The 19094-nt window shown below is 44.5% G+C and overlaps 1 protein-coding gene across 14 annotated transcripts in view; it reads left to right on the top strand.

The window, feature by feature from the left end:
* Positions 1–3: 3 nt before the first annotated feature.
* LOC129047362 (mitochondrial intermediate peptidase-like) overlaps positions 4–19094 on the top strand; it is a 50892-nt gene continuing 31801 nt past the window's right edge. For 3 of the 14 annotated variants that reach the window (XM_054529374.2, XM_063715088.1, XM_063715086.1), the window contains exons 1-3: positions 4–478; positions 846–898; positions 3411–3584. In XM_054529374.2, coding sequence (XP_054385349.2) covers positions 4–478; positions 846–898; positions 3411–3584 — 702 coding nt within the window. The other 11 variants (XR_010136842.1, XM_063715084.1, XM_054529375.2 and 8 more) reach the window with 11 other exon arrangements.

Raw genomic sequence — 19094 nt, 5'->3', positions numbered from 1 at the left:
GCTATGCCGCGATGGTGGCCGAGAAAGCATGGGAGCGACGCTCTTGCTCTCTGGACGTCGACGTGCCCAAGTCGAGGCCGCGCCCAGACCCGGAAGCAGGGCCGTCACGTGGGGCAGCGTGGGCCGCTGCCTTGGAAACGCAGAACGCGCGCTCCAGGTAAAAGTTGCTGCGCCCAGGACAGGGTTCTCACGGTGGAGGAAAGGACTGCTCCGGGACACCACGCTGTGCCCCGGAAAGCTGGGCGGAAAGCTGGGCGGAAAACTGGGCGGCTTCGGAGCCAGAGCAGCGGCTCTGCGGCGCAGGCGGCGGGCCGGGGCAGCCTTGAAGCCGGGATCCGGCCTGAAGGGTCAGCACCAGCTCGCCTCCGGTGGGCGCCGCCTTCGACGTCATTCAATGTCAAGTTCCAGGGCAGTAGCTTGGACCCGTTTGGCGAGCGCGGAGTGAGTGGCGCAGGAGGAGCTCCCCTAGGTCCCCGAAGTAAGTGGGCCCCTGCACCGCGCGGCCAGTGACACTCAGAGCGAGATTGTTTGGGCCTGGGAGGAGGCGGGCAGCGAACCCAGCTTGTATAGTGGGGTCTTGTGTGCGCTCTCAGTGACAGGCAAGGTCACCTCTGCTATGAGGGGCCGGGTTTAGTGGTCTCCTCCCCAGAGTGTTGGATTTAGGAAATGCCTGCGTTAGCCCCTTGCTCCACGTGAATCCGAATAGTTCGTCCTGGCAGTGGAGGTGAATTCGGCCTGCCAGGACCCGCCCTCTGCCTGCACTCAGCGGCACCCCGGCTAAAGCCCTTTAGCTCCACCGCTACAGGCCTGTCTTAAGAGGCCTCTTTATCCCTGTGCCTTCACAGGCGTCATCACGTGGTCTTTTTCCAAGGACAAGGCTGCCTGCAGTCAGGTAATGGTAATTTAATTGATACCTGAAATTCTATCACCTATTAATTTATTTCAAAGCTTTGGGCTTTCTTGTTTTGAAACACAAAACTCTGTTGAGACGAGTCTGACTTCGTATAGTGCCATGGAATTGGCCACTTTGATTTCTTACCCCAGGAAGTCACTAGATTGCATTGTTTGCTTCTTATTTATATGCACCATGCCTAGTGTCGTACCTGGCATTCAGTAGGCCTCAGTAATTGTTCAGTGAGCAAATGAAAGGTGAGAGGAAGGCAAGGTTGGAAAGGACTTACTGATGCCTGTTCTACTTGGAGTTTGTACATTTTGTCCATTTTAGTTAAGGATTACTTTTATTTTTGCCTTTCATTATACTGTATTGCCTTATAAAGAGGAGTCTGGGGTATTGTTGCACTGAGCTAAAGGGTGTATAATTCTTGTTTTATCTCCGTTATCAGCTTTGTCGATTTTAAAATTATTTTGTGTGAAATTTGCTACACCACCTTCCTTAAGGGTATGTAGTGTTGATATGAACATAGTTGGTGTGAGAACTACTTGTAGGCGCTGAGCAGAAAGACGTGAGGGGAAGCCTGATTTTGGGTGGATGAGATATAACTAATTTTAGCTTTATTTTTCTCTTTTGTATATGATATTGGGCACTGATTTTCAAATTTTAGAGTTGGTTTTTGCCTTGGAAAGAAAGGTTTACTCAGTTTTTTAGCATTAGGGTCACTGGTAATCCGAGAGTTAGAATTCCCGAGAGCAATATGGGCAGCTTGTACTGGGAAGTGGAAGTAGTCTGTGCTTGAATCACATTAAATCAGTATAAAGATGACGTTTGTGTTTGGTCCTGATTCTGCTTTGTCCCCCACTGACTTTCTTTTTTTTTTTTTTTAATTTGTAATATATTTTGAAGAGCGATTACTAGCTTAACTTCATCCATCCCTTCTTGTAGCAACAGTAGGGCTTGTCAGGCCTGAAGGTTTACCTGTTGGTATTTCTGAAAATCTATGTGTTAAGCACCTACAAAGTGAATTAACAAAGCCTAGCATCTGCTCCGGTCATTTGTTTCTTCCGTTGAGTTCCCCCATGTGTTAGACGGTCTATTGGATAGCTAGTTAAAGAAATGAAGGGCAGGGCTCTTGGGTCTGGAAGCTCACCTTTTTAGGAGAGAAGACTTTCAAACAGATAAGTTGTAATAGAAAAGTATGGAAAAGTGTGGGCTTTACAGATGTACAGAGGGGTTCGAGTTCTGTCTTTCCCAATATTAATTTGTGACCTCAAACAAGTTTTTTCTAACCTCTTAAAGCATGTATCCTGATCTATAAAAGAATGATACTCTGTTGTGTAGGATTGTGTGATTTAAATGAGAACCTACGTAAAGTAGCAGGCACACTTCATGGTATGCAGTAGGTGCATATTAAATGCTTTCTTTCCCTGCCTTCCAGAGTGTGCTAACAAGTGTGATTGAATAGGTAACAAGAGAATGGTCATTCCCATTAGATCAGTGATTTTTGTTTTTATCAAGATATTGAAATGTCTTTGGAACGTATACAATTTGCTCCCAGTTTCAGCCTATGATTTTAATATGTTCATTAAATTTTTCTAAAATATCTGTTGCTTGATAGTCAACTCGTCCTCTCTATTTGGTAGTTGTAGAATAATTGGTACTATGTACTGAGATCTCACTCTGTCAGATGCTGTTGTTAGTACTTTACATATACTTAGTACCTGTGTCCATGCTATAAGGTATGTATCGTCATTCCCATTGTACATGATGAAAAAAATATGAGGCCTAGGAGGAGAAATAACATGACCAGGGTTATAAGCTAATAATAATTATGGCTAACATCTGTAAATGCTCTGTGCCAAACACTGCTTTATATCTATCTATCTATCTATCTATAATTTCATTTAATCCTTGTGGCCACTCTTAGGTTCTGTAGAAGTGACAGAGCTGATTTTGAACCCATACCATTCAGTTTTTGTTTTTTGGAAAATAATTAAAAATTGAAAAAAAATTGGCCAGGCGCAGTGGCTCAAGCCTGTAATCCCAGCACTTTGGGAGGCTGAGGCGGGCGGATCACCTGAGGTCAGGAGTTCGAGACCAGTCTGACCAACATGGTGAAACCCCGTCTCTATTAAAAATACAAAAATTAGCCGGGCGTGGTGGTGCATACCTATAATCCCAGCTACTCAGGAGGCTGAGGCAGGAGAATCGCTTGAACTCGGGAGGCGGAGGTTGCAGTGAGCTGAAATCACGCCACTGCACTCCAGCCTGGGTGACAGCGTGGGACTCTGTCTCAAAAAAAAAATGGAAGAAAAATGATGTTCTGAAATCATTTTTGGTGTAATTTATGTGGGGTGATATGAGGAGTATGATAGTGCTATCCGTGATCACAGGTATAACATGATACACCAATGAAAGCCAAGATCTCCTTTATGATAAAAGTAATTTTAGTAAATATAAAAAAAGCACAATTTTGAATTTTGGTTATAAATGAGACGTATTCTTTGGTTCTAAGGGTCTTTTTGGAGTTCCTGAGCTGAGTGCCCCGGAAGGATTTCATGCTGCACAAGAAAAAGCCTTGAGAAAGGCAGAATTGCTTGTGGGCCGTGCGTGTTCCACCCCACCTGGGCCCCAGACCGTGCTGATCTTCGATGAGCTCTCGGATTCCTTGTGCAGAGTGGCCGACTTGGTAAGATGCTTTGCCTCAGACTTGAAGCTACCTCTCTTTCAACCTGTTAAAATTTAAGTGAAATTTATCCTTTGTTGTTTACTATTAATATTAGATTATAAAGTTAAAAATGTCTGAAACTATTTGAGATCCATTGGGTATAATTTTTTGTGATGAAATACATCATTAGGAATGGGAAAATGTTATAGGAAAAGGTGACATTTAGAACTTGTACTTTAATATGTATATTTAATAAAATATACCTGTAATATATAATGAATGAATGATTACTAATATGGCAAATATTTGCTATATTTGGGTAATATATATTTACATATATATTCATTTGACAGAGATTCTTTATTTATGAAAGCTTCTGCCAAAATTCTAAGAACACTTTATGTGTGCATTTACAACAAAATTCCTCTTTATCTTTTTTTTTTTTTTTAAATAGAGACAGCATCTCCCTGTGTTGCCCAGGCTGGTCTTGAACTCCTAGACCCAAGTGAACCTCCTGCCTTGGCCTCCCAAAGTGCTGGGATTATAAGTGTGAGCTACTTCTTTTTCAGAAGAGGTGTGAAAACCAGTTTTAATAAACCTTTTCAGGAATGCTTTTTTTTTTTTTAATTAAAAACCGAGTTTTCACATCAAAATGATTATAAAGTCTTTTTTTTTTTAACATTTTAAATTTGAAATAGAAGTGTATACCTAGATCTCTTCACCAACTAGGAAATCCATTGCTGAGATAGCAAAATTTTCTTTTTCTTTTTTTTTATTTTTAATTTTTGTGGGTACATGTATATATTCATGAGGTACATGAGATGTTTTGATAGAGGCATGCAATGCATACTAATGACATCAGGGAAAATGGGGTATCCATCCCCTCAAGCATTTATCTTTTGTGTTACAAACAATCCAATTGTACTCTTTTAGTTATTTTAAAATCTACAATTAAATTATTATTGACTGTAGTCACCCTGTTGTGCTATCAAATAGTAGGTCTTAGTCATTCTTCCTGTTTTTTTGTACCCATTAGCCATCCCCACCTCCCCCATACCACCCTGCTACCCTACCCAGCCTCTGGTAACCATCCTTCTACTCTTTATTTCCATGATTCAATTGTATCTATTTTTAGGTCCCACAAATGAGTGAGAACATGTGATGTTTGTCTTTCTGTGCCTGACTTATTTCACTTAACATAATGACCATCCATGTCGTTGCAAATGACACAATCTCATTCTTTTTTTTTTTTTTTTTTTTTTTTTGAGATGGAGTTTTATTCTTGTTGCCCAGGCTAGAGTACAATGGTGCAGTCCAAGCTCAACCTCCACCTCCTGAGTTCCAAGCAGTTCCCCTCTCTCAGCCTCCCAAGTAGCTGGGATTACAGACATGCGCCACCATGCCCAACTAAATTTTTTGTATTTTTAGTAGAGACAGGGTTTCACCATGTTGGCCAGGATGGATGGTCTCGATCTCCTGACCTTGTGATCCACCCACCTCTGCCTCCCAAAGTGCTGGGATTACAGGTGTGAGCCACCACGCCTGGCAATAATCTCATTCTTTTTTATAGCTGAATAGCACTCTATTGTAAGTACCACATTTTCTTTGTCCATTCATCTGTTCATGGACACGTGGGTTGCTTCCTCATCTTGGATGTTGTGAACAGAGCTGCAACAAACATGGAAGTGCAGATATCTCTTCGATTTGCTCATTTCCAGGAAGCAAGATTTTCTGTCAGCCTGAACGAGCCAACTCTTGGTTACTCATGTCAAGGAAAGCGGCACACACAATTTAAATAGTGATCATTTATGATCTTGTCTACATAGTATTAAACTACATAGGTTTTTCCCTCACAGTCAGTCAATGTTGAGCACCTACTGTGTGCCAGACACTGTCTAGGCACCAGGGATACATGCAGGAATGAAACAGACACAATCTCTGACTTAATGGAGTTTATACTCTGGCATTAACTTGTTTTTGAAAATTTAGGCTGTAGGCCATTTCTATAGCCTAGTTAGCTGAAGAAGGTTTACCTGGATGAGCTGAGGTAACCTTCTCAGCATATCTCCATTTTCACAAGAGGGAAGAAAGGCACTGGGTGATGAAGGGATGTGCCCCACTGTCACCTGGCCAGCATGTGGTGCAGTTGGGCTGCCAGCCCGGGTCGAGCTCCTCTTCTTTCTCCTGTTCCAACCATTTCAGGGCTGGCTGGCTGCTCAGGTCTCATGGACCCTTACCTGGAAAGGTTGCAAAGTTTGTTAGCCTCTCCATCTTTAAAAAAAATGTACTTGTTTTTAAAATTATTATACAGTAAAATTGACTTCTGTTGGAGGATGGTACAGTTCTATGCATTTTAACTCATGTAAATTTGTGCAGCCCTCACCACAATCAGGATACAAAGCTATTCCATCAACATCCAAAAATCTACCTGTATAGTCACACCCACCCCTCCCCACTAACCTCTGGCAACCACTGATCTGTTCTCTCTCCCTATAGTTTTGCCTTTTCTAGAATGTCACATAAGTGGAATCCTGTATACCTTTGACTGACTTCTTTCACCCAGCATAACTCCTCCCCATCTTTTTTTTTTTTCCTTTTTTGGAGAATTTCCTTCCACCCATACACCTGACTTGAGCATTAACACCTTTCAGATGATTATATGTTCACCACAAGCTTCCCGCTCTTAAGGAAGCCGATAAAGTATCTTATTGTGAAGGGTTTTTCTCTGGAGTGAAATTGCAGGTTCTGGGTAGTTCTGTTGTACTGGGTTTTTGTTCTGTGCCTCCAGTATGTGCATAGGAAATGCGTCTTTGAATGATGGGAAGCTGTGGAAATGCACTGCTCCAAAGGAGGTTTCATACCCTGTTCACCTAATTGTGTCACTGAAATCAGAAAAGGAAAATCTGTGTCAGTGAATTTCACTATTCAAGTGCAGTCAACCCTCCAGATTTGGGCATCTGTGGAGTCAACCAATCTTGGATCAAAAATATTTGGAAAAAAAAATTGCATTGATGCTGAACATGTACAGACTTTTTTCCTTGTCACTGTTCCATGAAACAATATAATGTAACAGCTATTTACATATTATTTACATTCACTAGGTATTACAAGTAATCTAGAGACGATTCAATGTATGGGTTGTGCTGTGTGTCGGTTATATGATTCGATGTATGGGGTGTGCTGTGTGTCGGTTATATGCAAGTACTACACCATTTTATATCAGAGACTTGAGCATCTGTGGATTTGGGTATCTGTGGGAAGATCTAACCATTGCCCACTGATACTGAGGGGTGACTGTTGGCGTGGCTGTCACAAATCCCAGAATTTACTGTGTATTTGTTGTCTTAGTCTTCATCTTAATCAGTATTCTAGGATTTTTTCCTACATTTTTGCTTTTGGTCTTCACTAAAATATTTTAACTTCTCTGCCCTATATTTTGTCTTATTTTGACATTTTTAATATTATGTATAATATCTCATTTTGAAAACTTAAAAAAAAAAACTATGTGATTTATATATGTAGTTCTCTGGGTAAAAAAAGAACCTTTCTCCTTTTTGAATTTTTAAGATATTACCTACCAGTAATGTTAGTACTATTATAAGGCAATCGTTTTATAAACTTTTTCACCAAATAGTCATTTTGTTTTCTTTGTTTTCAACACAGTTTTTGTGTAACAGAACTGTTTTCCTCATCACTATTACAAATTTTTAATATGTATGCTAGTGTTTTGAATTTTAATATTATTATAAATTCACAACATGTAGATTAGTAATTTGTAAAAAAAAAAAAAATGTAAATTTACATAACTCATTTTTCAGATACTTTGGTACTAATGTTATTTTATCATTACCAATTCTTACAACAAATATACCAAACTATGGATTTAAATGTTTTGGCATTAAAAACTATTTGATAATAAAATTAGGAAATTTTACCTTGTGGTGATTTTATTTCATGTTATAGTCACACATCTTCTTGGCAAATAAAATATGTAGTGTTTTGTAGTTTCTCTGCTTTTTGTTACAATTGACATGAAAACGAAAAGTTAGTTTTACATCATTTTATCTTTTAAAAAAGTTGTTGCTCATTTTAATTTCTAATGATTTAAGTAGCAGCAGCAGTAGTAGTTGTACACTGTTATTACATGGAGACTGAACTCATATTTTATTAAAAGAACTATAAAGAGACTGTGCCTTTGTTTTCTGCACAAAGACTAGAACGTAGTTAAAGACTAAAGTGTAGTTAAATGAGTTTTGAAACTATACTATGTGTCAGTTAAAGAAAACAAGCCTTTAAGAGTTGTTTTCTGGAGGTAGGTTAACCTGTGAGAACCATACTGCAAAGAATTTTAGCCAGAAAGTTGTAGAATATTTGAAACCAATGTCTGCTCTTTTGATTTAATAAAGGGTTAGGAAGAATTTGCTTGGTGTTTATATTTGAAGGAGAAAAACTTTTCTGAAACAAAGTTAATAAAATTTTTTTTTTGGAATGAAACAAACTTGGTTTCAAGGAATAACAATTAAATGTTCAGAAAGAAGCTGCTTTGCTTTACTCGCTTAGGAAAAAGTCAATAATGGAAATGCATAGGCCAAGCCAATGGCACCTCTTAAAACCCAGTTTTCATTTTCGCCCCCAGATCCTGGAAGAAAGCTTCCCATCAAATTCCCTTTTGGTTTCGTCTTTCCCCTTTATTAGGCTGATTTTGTGAAAATCGCTCACCCTGAGCCAGCATTCAGAGAAGCTGCGGAAGAAGCTTGTAGAAGTATTGGCACCATGGTGGAGAAGTACGTGCTGTTCCCCTCCCCACCTCCATGCCAAGTCCTGGGTGATCCGGTCGCATGGACTTGAGCCGTAGGCAGTTTTGTCCATAGCGCTTGTCCCCCGCCCAGCAGGGTGGGAGGTGTGTGTGACCAGGGGTGGCCGGAGGGAGGGCTCAGGACAGGCCATTGGCTCACCTCGCAGGCGGGCACTGGGCCTCAGGGCTGGTCGTCTGTTCTCTCAGTCATTTCCTTGTCTGTAAATGGGGTCATAAAGTTAACCCTGCCTCAGGGTCCTTGTGACGGTTAAATGAGATCAATGTAAAGGTGTCACTTGATAATCTGAGATGACAGACACCCAGGATTCTTGTCATCACCATTATCACTTACCTTAAATAAGGGCTTTTTAGTGTCCTAGTGGCAAATTGGACTTACTAGATTATCGCTGGATGAAATTGCTGTTGCATCGATGGCTGTGGGCCACAGGGCGAGAAGCCAAAATGCTCTATAAACAGTGTCCTTGTAGCCCCCGTGGAGTTGGAATTAGGGGAGGCCTCTTGTAAAAGTCTGTGGGAGAGCTGGAGCAGGCTGTGGCTGAGGCTGTGATGGAGTGAATTATTTTAAAGTGATTTTGGGGTAAATGTAAATGTTTTTAAGCCACTTATGAGAGCTCCATAGTGCTTGTTAAAATAACTGAATGGTGGACAGCGCTGTATTCCAACACACTTAGCTGCGTGGCACCATGCCAGGCAGTGTATAGAGCGAGCCCTGGGCTCGCCAGCATGGATTTACAACAGGGAAAAGGGGGTAACATGGTAAGACAATTTCCTATATCAGAAATTGTTGGAGGAGGAGAGTGATGGCTTTTCTGGTTAGACGAGGCTTCCTTGGAAGACCCAATGCTTCAGGATGTGCAGCTGCTGCTTTTCCCCAGGTCGCCAACATTTGTTCACCTTGGCACAATCGTGTGTGACTTTCCCATAGCCGCTGAAAACCAACTTGCATAATGGGATAGAACTGGGCCCTGCAGAGTGCAGGCACTGGGCATGCTGACAGGGCTGAAAGTGAGGACTCCCTGGGAGAAAGCTTTGCCCCTCGGGGAAAGGCCCCTGGAAAGGAGTCAGCAGTGGGCTGCCTGCTCGAGGCGCTCTGCACGCTGTGTCCTGCCGAATTAGACATGGGCTGGTCTCATGGACAAGCACTCTTCATTTTGTGGGAGGACAAATACAGACTGAAATATGGGCTTTATCTCAGGGTCTTCCAACATGAAACATACTGGGAGATTTCCTTAAACTTCTGCAGTGAGGGCAGTGCAGGCAGCCTCTGAGCTGCTATTCCTTTGCCATGGAATGGCTCCGTGGGTGAGCAGGTTAGGAGGAGGTAGGCCTCCACACTCACTCTCTCCCTGACTTCTGGGATCCATGTGTGGGAGTCTGGCCCTTCTTGCTGAGTGTTTTTTGATGAGTAATGACTACCTCTGTTTCACTAGTATTTGGGAAAGCCCATGTGAATGGTAACAGAAACCCTTCGATTGATGTGAATCTTCAGTGTTTTTATTGTGAACCAGCTGAGGAACAGGAGTATCCTTGAGTCTCTGAGTAGGAACTGGTGGGTGGTTCTTATAAGAAAGAGATGAACCTGAACTATAAGGAAGCTTATAATAGAGTTATTTTCTATTACTTTTTCCTCATCTAGTTTTCTTTTGACATTTTAGACCATTAGGACACCTTGACCAAGCTCTAGGGGAAAGCGGGGAGAGAGGAAAAAGAAAATAATAAAGCCTCTTGATACAGACTATGTTTGAAGTTTCGTTCCTCAAACGTGAACTTGTGCAGGCAATACAGCAAGGGAGACACGGGAATGATAAAGAAGGATAAGATGTGAAAGATACAGTCTAACTGCTAATATTGTTTCATGTATGTACCTTTTAATAAGAGTAAAGCTTCCCGGCTAAGTTGGGTTGGGGCTCTTGATGGTGGAATCTCAGATATCAGCTAGTACAAGAGAAAGTGGAGCCAGGGGTGGGTGGGCTGGGAATGGCATTCAACCAGGCTGGGGACTTGCTGGAAAGGCAAATTCTCAGGCTGTATTCCAGGACTACTTGGGATTGGTCCCAGTGCTGTTTTAACCAACCCTCCAGGTGATTCTGAGCACTCACTAGTTGGAGAACCACTGGGTTAGGGAGCTAAGGTCTCTCAACTCTGCTTGAGAAGGGCTGCCACAACCACCAGTGAAGGAGATGGGTTGAGTGATTGCCCAGGGGCACTTGGCTGGTACCAGGAAGGGTGTGGATTTGAGTCCAAGCCTTCCAATTCTAGGTCCAGGGACTTTTATACTCTGCCAAATAATACTAGAAACAAACAAAATCTCCTGTCTCCCCTGACCTTTTAAATTTAACATGTGAATTCACTTAACTCCATAAAAACAATAAACTACACTTGGGTCTTTAATATATAAAACAGAACAAACTGTTTAACACTGTGAGAAGATTCAGCTCCCTCACTTGAGCTAATATTGTTAATTTAGTTTTGTTGAGGGAATTAGCCACCTCTTGCTTTGATGGATTCTCTTCTTTCTACCCTACCCTGCCCAGCATGAGGAATAATCTCTAGTCCTGCAGTGGTGTATAGCTCTGTCTGTTCTGTGCTCTTCTGTCTATTCTGGGATGAGACTGGACTTTCTTGTCTTTTGTTCAGGCAGGAGCAATGGCATTGAAAAGTTGAAAGAAAAATAAAGTCAGCAGGGGATAGACTTTTGAGATTCTAGCTTTTGAAGCCAAACAGATTGATCTAAGGAATTCAGTCTTTTTCTGATTCTTTGTATTGTTAACATTGTCTTTGCCTGCATGTTGAGTGACTTCTGGCCACCGAGGGGCAGCACTTCAGCCTATGGCCATGTGGGAGGCATTTTCTTCCTTTTGGCTGAAGCTTTGGGTAGGATGGGAGGTAGGGAAGGTGGGGAGTGGGTGGCACAACCCTCTGTCTGTAGCATTTAACCCACACAGTGGGCTTGGTGACATCCTAGTGACTTGATGTATTCCACCCCTAGAATCCAACCTTTCGTGTCATTATGGCCAGACATTATACACTCAGGGCATAAATATGCTGCACATAGAAGCTATAGGGAAACGATACTGGGGAGATCCATTCCGTAATAATTGTGACTTGACCAGTTAGAAATATTACCCAGGGACAAGCATTCTTAGAAATGTTTGACCATTAAGTTTCTTAAACCATTAAGAACCACCACTTTTTCTTAAAGTTCTTTCCCACCAGTATATATTTTAACACATCTTTTAAATTCCCATAGTAAGTGCTAATTCCCTAGTTACCAACTTACTTTAGAATCTAGTTATTCTGCCTGTCTAGGCTCATGCCCATCTAGAGCTGCATGCTTTCATGTGGTAGCCACTAGCCACATGTGGCTATTTAAGTTTGAATTAATTAAAATTAAGTACAATTTAAAATTCAGTTCTTGGGCCACACTAGCCACATTTCAAGTACTCAGTAGTTCGATGTGGCTAGTGGCTGGACAGTGCAGGTGTGTAATATTCCCATCATTTGAACACACCGCCCTAGAACTCTGAAGACTACATAATGTAGAAATAAATGTTTAATATAGGTGCTGGTTAGGATAGGTTTGATAGGAGCAAAGGACATGAGAAGACACTATAAATTGTAAGAGAGGTATACGTAGTGGGTGGGAATAGCTGAAATTTGCCAAATTTATCAAATTTGCTGACCCATTTGAAAGGTGTGGCTTAAAGATGTACTTTTCACTCATGACCAACTCAGTTGAGTTGGGGAGGTTCTGCCTTTCACCATGGACTCCAAGTTCTTCATTTGGGCTGGGCATGGTGGCTCATGCCTGTAATCCAGCACTTTGGGAGACCAAGACAGGCAGATCACTTGAGCCCAGGAGTTCAAGGCCAGCTTAGGCAACATGGTGAAACCTCCTCTTTACAAAAAATACAAACATTAGCCGGGAGTGGTGGCATGCGACTGTAGTGTCAGCTACTTGGGAGGCTGAGGTGGGAGGATAGCTTGAACCTGGGAGGTCAAGGTTGCAGTGAGCTGTGATCATGCTACAGCATTCCAGCCTGGGTGACAAAGTGATACTTTGTCTCGAAAAATAAATAAATAAGTTAAAGTCCTTTTTTGATACTCTGCATCCTGACAGCTAATGATAACAGACATAGAGTGTGGACGATAATTCTGTAGGACATCAATTTTGCCCACATTTTATTGGGCAGAACTCCTTACATAGCCTCACTTAGATTAGAAAAAGTAAAAAAAAAAAAAAAAAAAAAAAAATAGTTTTCCTGGTGCCCAGAGGGAAAATGAAATGTTTTGGTGAACATGTAGAATGGTCTCTGCCATAGGTTTTATGACTCATGAATGGTTAGGAAACATTGCCGTGGGCATTCATGTGTGAAAGGGTATGTTTTGCAGAGTATCATGATTTAGTTCGTCAGGCCAGCTGGGTCACAGGGGAATTTTTAGAATGGAGTCAGAGTGATAGCATATTTCTCTAAAACAATCTTGAAAGATTCTGATTTCTCTAGGAGATCTCTCTAGCAAGATTTGTGGGGCTTAGCATTCTGTGTTCTCCCAACATCTTTCATCACTAAAACTCTGGAGGAGAAAAAAATATCAGGAAGATTCCAAGTACTTGCCACTCTCTGAGTGAGAATAACTACCTTGAGGAACATGAAGAAGACATCTTTCGCAGTATTTTTTCTACAGTTTTGGAGGGCAGGGTGTGGGTCTAGAGTTACCTCAAACTTGAAAGTGAGAATTGAACCATGCTTCTGACAGCACTGCCTAAAGGAAGTGAGGTGTTTTAACTTGGTTACTTGGCATTTGGTATTTGTCTGTTTGTTCCATAAAAACTTTTGGAAGTGTTGGTAGATGTAGCTAACATTTGGTCTACTGCTATAAAGGATGTCAAGACCTCCAGTCAGATTTGTGGTTTTCCATTACCTGGGTACCACAGGAAGTCCTCACCTGAGGGGACTACTCATAAGATGACTTTTGTCCTTCACAAGATGCATCCTTACATCCCCTCATTGCCTCCAGGCCACTAGTTAAGGTCCATTATCTGCAAAACCCCAGAGAAGGACATGAAGTCCCATTGCAAAGACAGTTGATGGAAGCTCTTCACCAAGTATTTGATGACTGGTTTACTCATCAGGAGTTGAAGGGCCTAATTCTTACCAGGAGAAGTCAGAGAAACACATATGGGAGTGGATCTTGAGAATGTTGGGTCAGGAGGTGTGGATATTATACATAAGAGTGACTAGGGAAGGTCTACTGACTCTATCCTATAATTCGCTGTCCTCAAAAGGACAATTGTGCCTATCCTAATAATGCTGGTCAGAGGTTTCTTGAAGCTTGGATAAGATGACAGCCTATAGTCAATGAGGGAAAGATGCCATATTTGCCATGGCATGGTATTGAGGAAGGAGTCAGACAGTCCAGGGAGGATTTATTATGCAAGACCAGAGACCCTGATCTTGTTCCCTATGAGGCCAAGAGGACATGCCCTTTGTACAAAAACAAGAAACTCACTGGTGAGGGGCCACCAGCATTGTTGGGAATCTCACTAGTGATTGTCTTCCATGGTCTATGGTTCACAGTAGGAAATGCTGCCACAGAACTGACCTCTCTAATATTACTGAAGATGAAGATATTTTGGAGTAGCAGAGGCCAAGGCGCAGCATTTGGCCATCAAAGTGAATATGACTACCATATGGCAGCAAGGCCAAGGTGCCAGCCAGCGTGCTGTACACATAGGGTATTTCTAGAGGAAAGATAGATGAGTACCCACTGTGAATATTTCTTGACTTGTGTAACCAGAAAAAATATTAAAGAGAAGGTAAGCTGAAATCTGATGTCTGCTGCCAAAAAGAAAAATGATAATCCCTCACCTAGCTCCCAGATTTGAGTCAGTTCTCGGGCCCCTGGCCTAGTGATTGAAGGGGAGGCTGGGCCGCCTTGAAAAAGAACCCTGCAGTGCCACAAACCTTCCCCCAAAGGGACCTGTGTAACTTTACACTAAGAAAATGGAAATACACGGAGTTTTCAGGGTATACAGGGTCTAACCTGACAATGACATCAGCAGAACCTGGAATGCCATGATGACAGCTAGTTAGCATGGGAAATCATGGAGGCAGGTGATAAATGGAGTTCTTGTCAAGGCAGGCTCAGCAGTGATGATGAGGGTGTTAGGGCTCACCCTGTCGTTGCTTCCTCAGTTCCAGTGTGCTTAATTGGAAAGGATAGACTGAGCAGCTGGTAGAGCCCTCACGTTTTGCTTCCTGACCTGTGAAATAAGAACCAGGAAGGAAGAAACAAATGGAAACCCAGAAAGTGCCCATTCCCACCTAAGACAGCAAATCAAAGCAATACCCTATTCCAGTGGAATGGCTGAGATCGATGCCACGCTCAAGAACTTAGCAAATGCAGGGGTGGTCATCCTCATCATATCCCCATTCAGTCCGTCTACATGGTCTCTGCAAAAAACAAGTGGATTTTCATGAATAACAGCAGACTACCGGAACGTTATCTAAGTTGCAGTCCCAATTGTATGTAGCTACCGAACTGGATGTGGTATCTTTACTGGAACAGAGCAGCACAGCCTTTGGTTCCTGGGTTGTGGCTATCCATCTGGCAAACAAGTCATCTTCGAACCTCCTCAGCAAGGATGGTCAAGATCAGTTCTGTCTCATTAAGAAAGGATATGAGTACACATTCACTGTCTTTCCCCAAGGCTATATGTATTCTCTTTCTCTCTGTCACCTTGACATATCATGCTGGTATACTATGTTGTTGACATTATGCTAATTGGACTTGGTGAACAGAAAGTGGCCGGTACTCTGGATGTCATAGTAAAACACATGAAGGTAAAACATAAATCATTTACAGTATCAAAGTCCTGCCATATTGGTGAAGATTTTAGGAGTCCCATGGTTTGCAGCATCCTAAGGTAAACAATTACCCCTATGAAAAGGTATATTGTTTGGTGGGCCACTTTGAATTTTAGGAGGCAGCCAATATTGTGCTTGAGATTATTTCTTTGACTCATTTCTTGGGTCATTAAAAGTCTACTAGTTTTGAGTGGAACCCAAAGCAGAAGAAAACTGCAGAAATTCTAGGCTTCAGGACAACATACTCTGCTGTTGAGGCCATATAATTCAACAGATCCAACAGTGCTCGGGGTATCCGTGGTAGAAAAGGATGGTATAGGAAATCTTGGACAAACCCTAATAGATTTGCGGTACAGAATGGGTAAGGTTCTGGAGAAAGGCATGTCTACTGCATTCAAGAGACTATTTATTGTTTAATTACTCACCACTCAAAAAAACAGCTTCTGATGTGATAAGGGGTCAAGAGAGATCAAGCACCTGAAAGTGGTACATCCAGTGATTATATGATACGAGTTTACTGTTACGAGCTGGACATTGTCAGATCCAACAAGGTGATAAGGTATGATGGAAATGGTATATTCAGGACCAGATCTGAGCAAGTCCAGAAGAGGTATAGGGTGGCCCAGAGCTCCATGTCACCTACCTCTGCTGTCCTGACATGTCTCTCAGCTCACATCTATAAATATGGGGGCAGGAGTGAGGGAACTCTGTGATTCACTGATGAAGGAGGAACAACACAGCTTATTCCTGGTTCGTGGATGGATTGGTTTGGATAATCAATGCTGCCTGAGAGTGGATAGCTGTCAACACTACCACCCAACTCAGTGGTGGCCCTGAAGGACAATGATGAGGAGAAACCCTCCTAGAGGGTAGAGCTGTGAGCAGTACGCTTGTTTGTCCACTTTGTATGCCAGAAGTGGTATGAGGTAAGGGTATATATGGACTTCCATGTAGTGGCAAATAACTTGGCTGGTCTTGGTCTGGGGTTTAGAAGGGGCGAGTTTAGATGATCAGAGACAAAGTGGTCTGGGAAGAAGCATGTAGATGAATTGTTGGAAGTGGCCGCAAAATGTGCAGATCTTTGTGTCTCACATCATTGCCACTAGAGAAGATTTGGCATAGACAGGACACTCACTAAGCAGGTAGACGGAGGAACCAGCTGACTGGCTGGTAGATGTCAGTCATCTCTGCCCCCAGCCACCCCAATGCTTGTACAATAGATCCTTGAGTGGAGAGTGGCCATAGTGGCCGGGAAGGCCATTATTCAAGGCCTCATCCATCATCCAGCATGAACTCCTTTTCACCAAGACAGTTGGTAAATTTATTTATTTATTACCAAATAAATGTATTAGATCTAAAAAATCTATTAGATAGATAAATGTATTAGATACAGGATTTTAGAGCTGACAATGTGAGGTATAATATATAAAAGCTTAGAAAGGCGTAGGGAGACATCTGTCTTTTTCCTTTGCATTGACAGCATGTGCTTGCATCAACGCTGTGTGTGTGTGTGTGTGTGTGTGTGTGTGTGTGTGTGTGTGTGGACTGCAGAAAGAAATCACTACATCCAGACTGTGCTATAATATTTTTTCTCTTATTGGTAGGGGCTAAATCAGTCTCCCCTCCCCGTGCAAGAAAGAGATGTTGAAATCTTAACTCTCGGTACCTCAGAACTGACTTCATTAGGAAACAGGATTGTTGCAAATGTATACTTAAATTAAGATGAGGTCATACTGGGGTAGGGTGGGCCCTGGTCTGACATGACTGATGTCCTTACAGAAAGACAGCCACAGGCTGGGCACGGTGGCTCACGCCTGTAATCCCAACACTTTGGGAGGCCAAGGCGAGTGAATCATGAGGTCAGGAGTTTGAGACCAGCCTGGCCAAGATGGTGAAACCCAGTCTCTACTAAAAATACAAAAAAATTAGTTGGGCGTGGTGGCAGGCACTTGTAATCCCAGCTACTCAGGAGGCTGAGGCAAGAGAGTCACCTGAACCTGGGAGGCAGAGGTTGCAGTGAGCTGAGATTGCACCACTGCACTCTAGCCAGGGCAACAGAGCAAGACTCTGTCTCAAGGTGCTGGGATTGCAGACGGAGTCTCGCTCACTCAGTGCTCAATGTTGCTCAGGCTGGAGTGCAGTGGCATGATCTCAGCTCGCTACAACCTCCACCTCCCAGCCGCCTGCCTTGGCCTCCTAAAGTGCTAAGATTACAGCCTCTGCCCCGCCACCACCCAGTCTAGGAAGTGAGGAGCGTCTCTGCCTGGCCGCCCATCGTCTGGGATGTGAGGAGCCCCTCTGCCTGGCCGCCCCGTCTGGGAAGTGAGGAGCGCCTCTGCCCAGCCGCCATCCCGTATAGGAAGTGAGGAGCGTCTCTGCGTGGCTGCCCATCGTCTGGGATGTGAGGAGCGCCTCTGCCCAGCCACCCTGTCTGGGAAGTGAGGAGCACCTCTGCCCAGCCGCCCCGTCTGGGAGGTGAGGAGCGCCTCTGCCTGGCCACCACCTCATCTGGGAGGAAGTGAGGAGCACCTCTGCCCGGCCGCCCCATCTGGGAGGTGAGGAGCGCCTCTGCCTGGCTGCCACCCCATCTGGGAGGAAGTGAGGAGCGCCTCTGCCCGGCCGCCCCATCTGGGAGGTGAGGAGCACCTCTGCCTGGCTGCCACCCCGTCTGGGAGGAAGTGAGGAGCGCCTCTGCCTGGCCACCCCATCTGGGAGGTGAGGAGCATCTCTGCCCGGCCGCCCCATCTGGGAAGTGAGGAACGCCTCTGCCTGGCTGCCATCCCATCTGGGAGGAAGTGAGGAGTGCCTCTGCCCGGCCGCCCCGTCTGGGAAGTGAGGAGCGCCTCTGCCTGGCCGCCCATCGTCTGGGAGGTGAGGAGCGCCTCTGCCCAGCCACCCCGTCTGGGAAGTGAGGAGCGCCTCTGCCCGGCAGCCCCGTCTGGGAGGTGAGGAGCGCCTCTGCCTGGCTGCCACCCCGTCTGGGAGGAAGTGAGGAGGGCCTCTGCCTGGCCGCCCCATCTGGGAAGTGAGGAGCGTCTCTGCCCAGCCACCCCGTCTGGGAGGTGAGGAGCGCCTCTGCCTGGCTGCCACCCCGTCTGGGAGGAAGTGAGGAGCGCCTCTGCCTGGCCGCTCCGTCTGGGAAGTGAGGAGCGTCTCTGCCCGGCCGCCCCGTCTGGGAAGTGAGGAGCACCTCTGCCCGGCTGCCCCGTCTGGGAAGTGAGGAGCGCCTCTGCCTGGCTGCCCCGTCTGGGAGGTGAGGAGCGCCTCTACTCGGCCACCCATTGTCTGGGATGTGAGGAGCGCCTCTGCCCGGCCTCCCCGTCTGGGATGTGAGGAGTGCCTCTACCCGGCCACCCATCGTCTGGGATGTGAGGAGCGCCTCTGCCCGGCCGCCCCGTCTGGGATGTGAGGAGCGCCTCTACCCAGCCACCCATCGTCTGGGATGTGAGGAGCGCCTCTGCCCGGCCTCCCCGTCTGGGAAGTGAGGAGCCCCTCTGCCCAGCCACCCTGTCTGGGAGGTGAGGAGAGCCTCTGCCCGGCCACCCTGTCTGGGAGGTGTACCCAACAGCTCCGAAGAGACAGCGACCATCGGGAGCGGGCCATGAGGTCAATGGTGGTTTTGTTGAAAAGAAGGGGGGGAAGTGTGCGGAAAGGAAGGAGAGATCAGATTGTTGCTGTGTCTGCGTAGAAAGAGGTGGGCATAGGAGACTCCATTTTGTTCTGACTGGGAGAAATTCTTCTGCCTTGGGATGCTGTTGATCTATGGCCTTTCCCCCAGCCCCCTGCTCTCTGAAACATGTGCTGTGTCAACTCAGGGTTAAATGGATTAAGGGCAGTGCAAGATGT

This window comes from Pongo abelii, chromosome 14, assembly GCF_028885655.2.
Source record: "Pongo abelii isolate AG06213 chromosome 14, NHGRI_mPonAbe1-v2.0_pri, whole genome shotgun sequence".
NCBI classification, from domain to species: domain Eukaryota; kingdom Metazoa; phylum Chordata; class Mammalia; order Primates; family Hominidae; genus Pongo; species Pongo abelii.
Note: the sequence above shows the minus strand (reverse complement) of the source record. Positions and strands in the feature narration are given on the sequence as shown.